Here is a 13,735-nt window from a genome sequence, read left to right on the forward strand (position 1 = left end):
TAATTTTTCCCTGACTTTCGAGGTGGCCCATCAATTTCACTGACTTTCCCTGACCACCTGGAGCTTCCCTAACTTATCCCTGACTTTCCAGAAAGGGGACACCCTGTGTATACTTAATATTTTTGATGAACGTCAATTCTTATAAATGTACCTACTCTCCATTCGGAAAGGGCTCATTGTCATGAAGAAGAATAGGGGCAAGAAACTCTTGACGCGATTCAATGATGCTGGGAAGGTTTCCTCACGATATTTTCCTTTACTTTGAAGAAGAAGCTCTCCCAAGAAAAATACTATTAATTTTGATTAGTCTTTTGGAAATTCAACGATGCAGACGGTTGAGCCTTTCAATAAATCCTCCCTGAAGATGACTCCCTTAAGCTAGAATTTGGCACTTCTTCTTGAGGGACTGTTTCTACTATCGTATACTATCCTATCGTATACTGCTCAAGAAGAGGGACCATAAAATCGATGGCGATGTTGTGTAGAACAGCACAGGCTGTTATGATTTTAGTGGCGAAGACTCGAAGACGAGGGTGACGGTGATGAAGATGATAATTGATAAGAGATTCTTGTCTTGTAATAGTTTAGTATTTATATTAACAATGCGTTATTTACAATAAGAAATAAGAATTACGAATTAAAATAAATTGTGGTATTTATAGAATGTATTTATTTAGGTATCATGTGTATATTTATATTGTATAGACAGGTATATATTAAGATATTAATATTTCGGTTAAGTACTCAATATAAACCATCTTCTTTATTCAAAGCCTTAAGCACTACCAATCACTTTTTCAACATCACCAAAGGTTAACTGGTAGAAAATGCTGCTAGCATTAAGTTCGCCTTTGTACCAATTTACTTTGTGCAATAAAGAATTTAATAATAATAGAGCCCGACGCTCGTAATTATGTCTTCAACATGGTAGGAGCCCCAACACCTTGTTAAGACATCGCCATCGATTTTTTAGTCTGCCAAATGTATTTTCTATAAGCACCCTGGCTTTGCCATGTAGGTGATTATAATATTTAGCCTCGGGGCTGTCGTCTGCAGCACCATTGATTGGCGTCATAAGCCAAGGCCGCTGCGTATAGCCGGAATCACCTAGAAATAAAAAAAGATTTCCATTATTGTTAAATAAAAAACCCGGCTGAAAGATGGAACTTGGCCACCTATTCCAAAACAATACCAACATAACCACCTCTGCCGTAATCTCTTAGGTTACAGGCGTGAGTGTGTATGTCTATGTGGCTAAACTCTTGTTTACCTAACAGCCATCCTTGTTCTCCATTTCTGTATAAGGTCTCCATAAAAGTTGACACCTGGCTGTTGTTCCACACAAAACAGTCATGGGTTGCTCCTCCATATTTGAGGTTTATATTTGTGATTCTGCAGTCACTATCACACACCTGTAGAATAAGTTAAATTCACATTACCACCATCATTCAATAATCAATATATTAAGGAAATAAATAAGTACCTATGTACTTCAAAAACTGTAATTATATAATTACCACTTGAACATTCAATGAATGGAAATTCGTCCTACAGAAAAACAAATGTTCTACAGCTTTCTTAGGCTGAAAAATATGAAAATGCGACACATCCACACAACCTATGACACCCGGTATTCCATATTTTGTGTAGAATCTGAAAAATATGTTTGCTTTTAGTCTTTTTCTTTACTTTCACACTCTCACCTGTAATAACTCATAGGATAGATGGATGTGCATTATATCCACATTATTTCAAGAAATAATTAAAGTAACATTGGAAGTTTCACAAAAGGTCAATAGGTAGGAACTTACTTCTTTCATGAGCCGTCTTAGGGAAATTTATGTGCCTGTTGAGCATCCCTGGCCAAGTCAGTGCGTTTGTGACCTCCGTCACAATTCTACTGACTGTGCTTTGGCCCAGTTCTACTTCCCCATTCCCACACTTCGTTGGTATGACCCAGTAGCATTAAAATTTAAGGCACATAAAACCTGAAATTATATGTTTATTTTAGTATGGAGCTACAAGATGTTAGATAAAACCTACTAAGCAAATTATTTTATAAATATGTCCTTCAGGTCTTTTAACTTATGATCCTGGCTTATTCTAGTTGAAGCTCTGAGAGGAGTTATTTCCCGCAACTCCTCACAGAGAAACCGAAATGTTTGAGTAGACAGCCGGTACCGGCGCTGAAACTCGTTTTCGGATAGGGCGTTGCAGTTAAACATGGCCCTTAGTACCGCTCAAGCATACCAAAGTGGTATTTTTGTTATTACGACCACATATCACGGAAATTTCTACTTTATTGTCATTATGTTATAGTATATTGCTATTTGCCACCTAAAATCCTCAGTCGTACCGATGCCGATAGTGGGCGCCGGGCTTAATTCGATCGATGATAATTGAGTTGTCATTTTAGAAACATATTCATCGGGAATCCTTTTGTTGCCTTTAATAAATTGGCATTCATTATTTAAAAAATATATATATTCGGTTAACTCTCTGCTCTCTTTACCATAAATCAACGGAGTATGCAGTATCTTTTATGTAAAAAACATAAACATATATATATATATATATATATATGTTTATGAAATAACATTATAATGTTATTTCATTTGCAGGAGCCATATAAATCTAATCAAACACAATGTGTTGCTCTGTAAATCAAAGTTTTATTTTTCATTACAAAATATAATAATATGAAATGCTTAAACTAATAAACTAATAACTAAAACACTTCTCACCTGTAAATCAAAGAAACGACATTAAATGTTCGTTATAGAATTATTATGTAGCTCCTATATTTTAAATAAAACATAAAATAAAAATTTTCACTATTACACTAAAATTCAACTTCCATGTTTCTGCCATCTGTCTTGATGACATAAACAACCATAAAGAAAATTATTATTTTTCTTTACATCTCCCCCCCTCCAATTGGAGATACACACATAATTATATTTATTCATTTCTATCTTGTACGGTAGGCATTGGTGTTAGTTTTGTAATATGAAAATAATTTGATTCTGTCTTTCTGTGTCCTGTATCTATTTTATATATTGTATTTGATTTCTTTTCAATAATCTTGAATGGCCCAATTCTTATCTCATCAAGTTTCTTCCTGTTCAATTTGTTTCCATTTTCTACCTACACCATATCCCCAACTTCAAATTTACAATCTCTTAGATTTTTATCTATAACAGCTTTATTATAGAATAGAATAATATTTATTTCAGACAAAAGTCCATAGTTGTGTTAGTAACAATTTATTATAGTTATGTGATTTCATCGTATTTTCAAATGCTATTTTTTTATCTTTCATCCAGTCAATATGTGTTTTTTCAGATTTTAATTCTTCTGGTAAAATGGTCACATCTGTACCGTATAAAATGTAACTTGGTGAAAAACCTGTTACTGTATGGCATGTATTATTGTATTTATTTACGCAATCTTGTGCTATCGTTGTCCATGTCTTTTTTCCTTGTGTTTCATTTAATTTGTATCTAATTTTATTTACTAGTGTTTGATTTAATCTCTCGTTTAAACCATTAGAGAACGGTGCATTTACTGCCGTGAATACGATAGGTATGTGCTGTTCAATTAAGAAGTTCTTGAGTTCTTTTGAATTTATTCCTGGATATTGATCTGTGAGCAGCATACCAATGTTCTCCGTCTCTGTTACATTCTTAAGAAGTTTGATAAAATCATTTGCGCTTTGCGTTTTAGATGTCAAAATAAATGCGTATCTGGAAAAATGATCGACCAGTAAATGTAGATATTTTTTTGTTGATCTGCTTCCTCCAAATCCACCAATTGTGTCTATAGATACGATTTCGAATGGTTTTTTGGCTGGTCCAAGATGTGATAAAAATCCGTATTTGGGAAAACCTCTTGTTTTATTTCTTATACATATTTCACATGTTCTGCAAACTTCCTTAATATTTTTCGTTAAATTCTTCGCTGTATAAATTGAACCAATTGTTTTCTCCATTTGTACAATCCCAATATGACATAAATATTCATGTACTTTTTTAATGAGCTTTATACTTAAATCTTCAGTAAGTATTATTTTATCTTTTTCATTTCTTCTTTTAACGTATATTCCTTTATTTTTATTCAATCTTGTTATATTATCTTGTATTTCCTTGTTTTCTTTCTGATCCGCTTTAACTTCTTCATAGTTGATTAAATTTACAACTTTTAGTTGTTCGTCCAGATTCTCATTCGATTCTAATACAGGATTTCTACTTAAACAGTCAGCTTCTAAATTTTGTTTTCCTGGCGCATATTTTATTTGCAGATCATATTGTGATATGTAGTATGTCAAATCACCTAATTCTTCGTCTGTTCTGGACTTAAGATTTAAATTTTCTAGCGGCTTGTGGTCTGTGTATAGTGTGAATGACCTCCCCATTAACCAATATTGCCAATATTTTATTGCTTCTTTAATAGCAAGACATTCTAAATAAATCGCCTTCTTCTTTTTTTGTGCTTCATTTAACTTTTTTGAAAAGTATGCTACTGGTTTTTCTTGTCCGTCAGGTTGTATTTGTTTAAAAATGGCTCCAACACCTTCCAATGAAGCATCCGTGTAAATGTTTATCGGTAAATCTGGGTCATATATTTCTAAAACTGGCTCTGAGCATAAAATCTGTTTGATTAAATCGAATGATTTTTGGCATTTCTCCGACCAAACAAATTTTTCATTTTTCCTTAGTAACTTATGTAGTGGGTCCAATATTACTGCACTATTTGGTATGTGTTTGTGATAGAAATTTATCTTACCCAGAAACTGTCTGATGTTTTTCGGATTTTTCGGTATCGGAAATTCTTTGATTGATCTCAAATTATCTGTCACTGGTTTAATTGAGTTATTTTGTATAATATGTCCCAAGTATTTTACTTTGTCTGAAGCAAATGTACATTTTGTAAATTTTGGTCTGAAACCTTCAGTTTTTATTGCTTCCAATAATTGAGTCAAGTGTTGTATATGTTCATCAAAATCTTTCGAAAATATCAATATGTCATCGATAAAATTAACAGCAAAATCGGTTAGTTTATACTTTCTTAGTATGTTACTTAACACCCTTTGAAAAATTGCTGGTGATGTTTTCAGACCGAATGGTAGACAGTTCCATTGGTAATGTCCATCTTGTGTAACAAAACTTGTGTTTTCATTCTATCTTCTATGCGTAAAGGGATAGACCAAAATGCAGAATTTACATCAAGCGTAGTATACACTTTGCAGTTCCTTGTCTTTGTAACTAGGTCGTCTATCAGAGGGAATGGCTGAGCCTGGGGCACAACAATTTTATTTAAATCCCTGAAATCAATGCATAATCTTGATTTCTTATTATCTTCTTTTTTAAACGCTTATGTAACCGGTGCAGCAAATGGACTATATCGCACGTGACAATCCGAACCGTCATATATTGAAAAAATAGTTTTTTTTTTATTTCAAATTTGAATTCTAGAGGTAATTTCCTACAATCTGGTAAAACAGTCGTATTTCTAGCTCATTCCTGGGCCGAGAGATGGCGTTGTACGACTGTTTTGCATGTTGTGACGTGCGCGCATTCCAGTTTGACAAAACGTCACATAATTAGTTGGCTCGCCGGCCACATCCGGAGCGGACGTGTCACGCGTTGTATTTCCAGATAATAGAAGTGTTGTGCCATATTTTTACGGAAAACGCCAAATGTGAGTAAGCAAAAACGTATTATGATGCTTATAATACTATTTTGCCTATTTTTTTTGTATCATTTTCTTATACTTATATCAAGATAATACGGTCTTGCCTGTTTTATTATTTTATTTTTACATAATCGATTGTATTATGTTTTTTTTTGTGATGGTTTAACTAACGGTTTTGTCAAGATAATACTGTTTAGCCAGTTTTATCAGAAAAAAAACTATGTCATAAGTTTAATAATACTGTTTTGTCGGTTTTATTTTTAATAATTCATTGTATGTTTTTGTTGTAGTAAAAATCATGAAGTTACATAAACGTGCAGCTAAGCTAGTTTTGGCAGCAATCCCTATCGAACCTGAGTCTTCAGAGGAAGACTGCGACGATGAAGTGGTTGACCCTTCCTATAAGCCCGTGGAAGAGTATGAGGGACCCCGTTCAAGTTCGCCGAATATTGTTGAACAACAACGCCAACGTTGCGAGTACGCCAATTGCAGTTCCGAGGTATTTTCCGCTTGCTTTAAATGTAATAGTTTTTTATGTTGGAATCATTTTGAAGACCCTGCTTTTGCCAACGACTGCTCAAAACATGATACAAGCAGTGAGTGTCTAATGAATCTGGAACTAAATGACCTATTGATGCAACAAAATACACCAGCAGTAAACCCTTCACATGTGACCTGCGCATCTCATTCCCGAACCCTCGCATGCCCGGATCCTTGCTTACAGAAATGTGAATATTTACTTTGCTCTGGCGATGTGGTAACAACATGCACTTCATGCCAAAGCTTTCTATGCACCGCTTATTACGAAGACGCATGTGCTAGCCGAGATTGTTCGAAGCATAGGCCATTTTCTATGTCTGCCATTTCGACATCTAAGTCAAAAAAAACACACAAAGAAACGTCAAGGGAAGCTATGAAGAGAAAGCGCAATACAGGGCAAGAATATACGAATTATAAAAAAGAAAAAGTTGAAGCTAGATCGATGAAACCACCATGCACAAAATGCAGGTTTAAATGTATTGAAAAGGTGAATGAAAAGGAAAGGCAAGAGATTTTTGATAAATATTGGGGCCTAGGTGATAGTACGAGGCAAAAAGATTTTATTTTGTACTCCACAGAGACGGTGGCAAATGCAAAAAAACAGTGTGATAAATGCGACAATAATACAAAAAAGAGGTGTCCAAACTATGCATTCTACTTTGAAGTAAACTCGAAAAAAATTAGAGTTTGCAAGGAGTTCTTTAAAGCTACTTTGGATATAAATGATAGAGTGATTGCAACAGTCAGGGATAAAGTAACTAAACATGGCTACGTTACCCAAGATTTGAGAGGTAAACACCAAAAAACAAAGCTTTTGGATGAGCGACAAGAAGCTCATGACTTTATCAACGCTATACCACGTATTGAGAGTCATTATCTACGGGCACAGACCACACGTGAATATATAGAAGGCGGTAAGACACTAAATGACATTTTCAATGACTACAAAGCACATTGCGTAGCTAATTCCAAAAAACACGTGTCTAAAAGTACGTTCTGTAGTATCTTCCACACTGAATTCAATATCTCATTCTTTGTGCCAAAAAAAGATCGATGCGAACTATGTGTGTCCTATGAAAACAGCAACAAAGAAGAACAACTAGCTATGCAAGAGGAATACGAAACTCATTTGAAAGAAAAAAAACTAAGCAGAGAAGAAAAGGCTGCTGACAAGGTTAAGAGTAATGAAAAATACGTAGTTGCATGCTATGACTTGCAAGCAGTTCTCACAAGCCCAAAAGGCGATCTTTCATTATTTTACTACATTTCTAAATTGGCAACATACAATTTTACTGTAACAAAACTTCAAACAAAAAAAACAACTTGTTTTGTATGGCACGAAGGTGAAGGAAACCGTGGAGTAACTGAAATTGGATCTTGTGTCTGGAAGTATCTGTCAAAGAAGGCAGAAGATGCGAATACAGATGATTTGGAGATTGTCTTCTACTCAGATAACTGTTGTGGACAACAGAAGAACAAATTTATGATAGCTCTGTATTTGTTTGCGGTAAATAAACTTAAAATCAAAAGCGTGACACATAAGTTTCTGATCAAAGGTCACACACAGAATGAAGGAGATACAGTTCATTCAGTAATTGAGAAACAAATAAAAAGAGCGTTGAAAATTGATTCAATCTTCAGTCCCCAACAGTACGTGTCGTTAATTAAATTAGCCAAGAAAAACCCACCCTATTATAAAGTGGAGGAGTTGGACCACACTGATTTTTGCGAAATAAAGAAATTGACTGAACAAATCGGAAGCAATTACTCTCGTACTACGGACCATGATACTATCAAAATATCCACGGTTAAAATAATTCAAGTTCGGAAAGATGATCCTTTTACGTTCCACGTAAAAACGTCATTCGCTGATCCGGAATTTAAACGTGTAGAAATCAGAAAACACAACACTAGAACCAAGACCTACGACTTTCCTGACAATCTGGAACAAGCATACACCGAAAAAATCGCTATTAGTGAGAAAAAGAAACGTGATCTCATGAAACTCTTTGACAAGAACCATATTCCAAAAACTTATAATGACTTTTATAATAGTTTGTAATGGTATTTATAATACTTGCAGATTACCTTTTTACCATAATTTACCAAGCTGATTGTATCTACCTACTCACTTAAGAGTTTAAGACTGTATTTTTTTAAATAAGTAGTTTAAGATAAGAGAAATAATGTTTTTAGTTATTTTTTTAGAAGTGTGGTTTCTTTTTTTGGATTTAATTTTTCTAAAATAATTATAATAATGACTGATTAATGTGTCAATAATAGACTGATTTTCTAAACATTTATTTTTATAACTATGTGATTTTGAATCTTGAACTGATAGTTTTTAGTGCCTAATTTAGGTCTATTTTTACTGAAAGTTTATGAAACTACAAAGTTCCTTATAATTAATTGATTAAAATGATTAACCAAGCTGATGGTGTCTACTGTGTACTCACTCAAGTTTAAAATCATTTTTTAATAATTTTGTTTAAGAACAATAATGTTTTTTTGTTTTTTTTGAAAAATGTGATTAGTATTTTGTTATTTTGTTTTTAAATTTAATTAATAATGATAATGACTCATGAATGTGTCAATAAAAGACTGATTTTCTAAATAATATTTTTATTTATAACCCTTTGTATTATTTTATTTTACATACAATAACAAAAATCATGTGTATTATCTTAACATAGGACAAATTAAGGTAGTAAAAAAACGGGCTATATATACCGTCATATGTTCGTAAAACAATAAAAATTTTGACAAGCAAAACCGTATTATGTTCGGACGCCCTCAGATAATATCTTGTAAAAGTAAAATTTAATTATGTAGGAGTGATTTAACGATATATTATTATTAACAAAGAGTTAAACTACAAATAAAATAATTAAAAAATGCAATTTATGAATTACTCTATGAATTATGAGGCATCAAACTTTCAAAACGCGATATCTCGAAACTGCATTTTTCAAGATATGACGGTTCGGATTGTCATGTGCGATATGACTCTTCTATCAGTTTGTTGTCTAACAATTTTCCTATCTGCTGTTCTATTTCTTTTTTATCTTCAACTGTGCATCTATAAGGCCTTTTGCTACAGTATTTATCTACTAATAAGTCAATTCTAGCTTCATAACCATTGACTACTCCAATATCGAATTTATGCTTTGCAAACACAGTTTGATACTTTTCAATTAATTCATTGATTATTGTCCTCTCATTTCCTTTTCAATGCTCCACTTTCACTTCAAAATCCTCTTCTTTTACATGTTCATTAAAATTTATTTCAATCTCGTTTCCTTCATTCAATGACTTAGTTTCATTTGGTTTCTTTAACATCATGTAATCTTCTTCTTTATCTTCTTTTATTTGTAAAATTTTTAATTCTTCTGTTTGTATGAGTTTGTACGTTTTTATCAAGTCTAATCCGATTAAAAAGTCATATTTGAATTGTTTTTCATTAATGACATATATATCGACATTTTCTTCTATATCCATGATCTTTATTTTTAAGTTAGTCAAACCGTTTGCCTTTATAACACCACTAATTGTTGTAAGATTAGCTTCGTTCAAATTATTTCCTTCTCCTTTTAGTTTCAATAGTTTCGAGTTTATTAGGGACACATTTGAGCCCGTATCATAAATTCCATTAACTCTCAACGCATTGTTAACTGTAAGTTCGACTTTAATTAGTGGTGTTACTACTCGTTTTTTTCATACGTTTCATTCAATTCTGTTTCAATCATGGTGTTGTTGACATGTTTAAAATTACCTCTCTTTTCTGCCTCTTCTATTCTTTGCTTAAACCAGCATGTGTCTTCGGAATGGTATCGAGTTCCTTTGTTTAGCCTTTCGCAGTTTTTGCATGGTTTCTGTTCATTATTTGTTCTTGTTACTTTACCGAGGTCACGAGTGCGGTAGCCGGGTTGCGGTTTTAAAACAAATACAACTCAGTGCAATATAGTAAATTAAGGATTTATCAACGATATTACAAACGAAAACGTAGTTATGATGACCCTAGCTGTAAACGAATTTTTAGATGAAATGAGGGGAGGCAGGATGTCAGACGCTCCGGTGGTGTCGGTGCAGCAGGGCTCTCTGCAAGGCCGCCTGGTGTCAGCTGCTGACGGGAAGGCGTACTACAGCTTCCAGGGCATACCGTATGCCAAGCCGCCGCTGGGTAGTTTGAGGTTTAAGGCACCGCAACCCGTGGAGCCATGGGAGGGCGTCCGCGAGGCCACGGCCGAGGGCAACGTCAGCGCACAGATAGACCCCCTTTTCCACAAAGAATACATCGGGGACGAGAACTATCTGTTCCTCAACGTATACACTCCCAATCTGGACGGAGAGTTCCTTCCCGTCATGGTCTTTATACATGGAGGAGGGTTCAAATGGGGCTCAGGAAACACCTCGCTGTATGGGCCAGATTATTTGGTAGACAGGGATGTGGTGGTTGTGACGTTAAACTACAGATGCGGACCGCTAGGCTTCCTCTGTTTAAACACCCCAGAAGTGCCAGGAAATGCCGGTCTAAAAGACATAGTGCAGGCGGTCAAATGGGTTAAGGATAACATTCAAAACTTCGGCGGGAATCCTGGAAATGTGACCGTTTTCGGAGAGAGCGCCGGTGGGGTTGCAGTCAGCCTGTTAACTGCTAGTCCGCTGACCAAGAACCTTATAAGCAAGGCGATTATACAGTCTGGTACTGGATTGAACGGATGGGCGTTCCAAAAGACTCCTTTGGAGAACGCTAAAGCTTTGGCTAAAACCCTTGGATGCGAGTCGGAAGACTACGAAGACATATTGGAGTTTCTGTCAACAACGCCGGTGAAAGACCTGGTTGTAGCCAACAGCAAATTGGCTCCACCAGAACTGTTCTACGAAAAAGCGTTCTCAATCTTCGCTCCGGTAGTCGAGAAAGAATTCCCAGGAGTCGAAGCGACTTTGACCGAACCTTTCATAGACCTGCTAACGTCCGGCCGAACAGCCGAAATCCCGATCATGATTGGTTCGACCACTCTCGAATTCATGCTCGGCCATACGCCAGAAGACTTCCAAATCTTCATTCCTGACAACTTGAGCTTGAAGCGAAACTCCGAAGAGTCTTTAGCTGTCGCTGAAAAAATCAAGAGCCTCTACTTCAAAGACGGCCACACGGGGGTGGAACACTTGACGGAATACTACCAACTTTTATCAGACAAACTAATCAACATCGACACCCACCGCTATGTAAAATATCTGATCAATGTATCCAAGAAGCCGATCTTTTACTTCAAGTTTGACTACGTTGGGGAGTTAAACGTCCATGGGAAGCTGTTGACAAGTCTGGGGTTGAAGCACGCCAGCCACATGGACGAGTTGGGGTATTTGTTCAAGAATGTGCTTCAGAATGATGTGGAGCCGACGGCGGCTGATGTGAAGATGAGGGAACGCATGCTGAGGCTTTGGACCAACTTTGCTAAGAGAGGAAACCCTACCCCCGAAGAGAACCACTTCATAACCGTCAACTGGCAGCCAGTGACCAAAGACAACCTCTACTACTTGAAACTAGGTTCTGAACTATCACTGGACACGAACCCTGACAAAGAAAAGATGGAATTCTGGGAGGAGCTCTACAGCAAATACTTCAAAATCTGGGAAGAACCCATCAAAAACGACATAGCAGTAGAACAAGTGACACCAGTAGATGAAACACAAGAGACAGTAGATGAAAAACAAGAGACAGTAGATGTAAAAGAAGAAAATGTTGAGACAGAAACAGTAGAAGATGATCCTAAGTCAGAACCTAATGCTAACAATGTGGATGAACAAGAATATGTTACCGACACAAATGGAATTGTGACTGAAACTGAAGAAGTAGTACAAATAGTTACCAAATCTGAATAAATTATTGAAACAGTCACTGAATCAGAAAATCAAGAAGAAGTAAAACCAGACATTGTTGAATCAGTCACTGCATCTGAAACATTACTTGAAGAAGTGAAACCAGAAGTTGTTGAAGAACCGGAACCAATTGTAGAAGTATCGCCTCTGAAGGAAGAAGTCAAAATAGTAGCAGAAGAAATACAAGGGCCGAAAGTGACAGAAATAGCGAAGGAATACCAGAATGGGAATGCGAAGATTCACCAAAATGGCAACGGATATTTGGACAAAGCTCCATTAAGAACGTCCAACGAAATTAAAATGGCTGTCAAAGCTAATGGTGCTCCTAAAGACGTGATCAGAGCAAACGACCCACCAGAAGATGATTTGCCTAAGAATATTGGTGTCAACAAATTCGTCAACTTTTTCGAATCACTCGGTGGCAAGAAGTAAATATCCTTGAAGTAGGTACAGTTTAGTGCCAATTTCTCCGTTCTCGGTTAGAGCATAACCAGGTAGTAGTGGTTTACTTTTGACACATCTGTCAAGAACTTTTTATGGAGATATTTAATTTATAAATCAATCCCTGTCGGTTACATAACCGACTATGGAGAAATTGGGGCTTAATCTATTACATTCTTGAGTATAGTGACACTAACTTATCTGATCCACCCTAACAAATTAATTTATGTATTAGAAGAATTTATTTATTTTAGTCACCAAGCTTGGATTAGGTAGGTATAATAAAATTTTGCTAAAAGCAATTACAAAAATGCCATCAGTAAGCCAGATAAGTTAGTTTTACTATACTCTCTTTTTATTTTAACGTATGACTGGTCATAGATACTACTGGTTAAGTTATTTCTATTAAAAATATTAATTTTAAAGATACGAAGCTATACTTAAAATATTCATTCATGGTATGAAAAGTCTCGAAAAGGGAAGTGTAATCCTTTTGTATAACGTGTTAATATGGCGTTAATGTCTTAAATTCCCACCCGGCGCGTCCTCGTCGCGGGGCTGGACACCCCTCACTTCAGTAGGCCGGAGTGAGACGGTGACAGAGTTCGGGTGGGGACCCAGTTCCATGGGGTATAACATGGACCCCTGCCCAGGGTTACGTGTGAAGTCCTCAACGGTCGCGAAGGCGGAAATGGTATCCATTGGTACGGCGGAACGAGCGGAAGAGGCAAACCCCCAGCGATTGGCTACCCGTAGATATTGACGGAGCTAGGTCTCGTTGGATTCAAAATCTGGATCATTAGGCAGGGTGATCCAAAAAGGATGGTGGCGTACCTCTTTGGTTCAACGACGGCGTCCACAGCTCTCCAAGAGAGTTACTGCCAGGTGTAGAAGGACGTGGGGCCCCACTGCACTAAATATTGCCCTAAGAAAATTATCATGCAAAGTACAACAAATAGAGAAGGCCCGCCATGCAATCCGACTAGCGTTCGGCGTCATCTAGGTGCCGGGCCTAATGATGAAAAATCTGCTACCGGTGAAGAAAATGCGAATAGAAGGTTAAATTTAACAAGAAGAAACTTAAAAATGGCAACGTGGAATGTTAGAAGCCTCCAGAAACCAGGTAAATTAGAAAACACTATTCAAGAAATGACAAGACTTAATATTGATATCATGG

The 13,735-nt window shown here is 36.1% G+C and overlaps 3 protein-coding genes across 3 annotated transcripts in view; all 3 read left to right on the forward strand.

Moving 5' to 3' along the window:
* LOC105388275 overlaps window positions 1-13,735 on the forward strand; it is a 251,699-nt gene that overhangs the window by 110,106 nt on the left and 127,858 nt on the right. The window lies entirely within an intron of this gene.
* On the forward strand, window positions 5,911-8,410 carry LOC125491220. The gene has a single exon (XM_048632684.1). The coding sequence runs from the start codon at window positions 5,993-5,995 to the stop codon at window positions 8,294-8,296; it is 2,304 nt and encodes a 767-aa protein (XP_048488641.1). The 5' UTR covers window positions 5,911-5,992; the 3' UTR covers window positions 8,297-8,410.
* Window positions 10,133-12,861, forward strand: LOC119694799 (juvenile hormone esterase). Its single transcript, XM_038122012.2, is given in 2 exon segments — window positions 10,133-10,230; window positions 10,283-12,861. A coding segment is annotated over 1 exon segment (2,256 nt). The 5' UTR covers window positions 10,133-10,230; window positions 10,283-10,293; the 3' UTR covers window positions 12,550-12,861.

The sequence above is a fragment of the Plutella xylostella genome, chromosome Z (genome assembly GCF_932276165.1).
Source record: "Plutella xylostella chromosome Z, ilPluXylo3.1, whole genome shotgun sequence".
Classification (NCBI taxonomy): Eukaryota; Metazoa; Arthropoda; class Insecta; order Lepidoptera; family Plutellidae; genus Plutella; species Plutella xylostella.

Bases quoted from the DNA above. Each gene is read 5' to 3' on its own strand.
- LOC125491220 (XM_048632684.1), top strand. From the start codon at position 5,993: ATGAAGTTACATAAACGTGCAGCTAAGCTAGTTTTGGCAGCAATCCCT.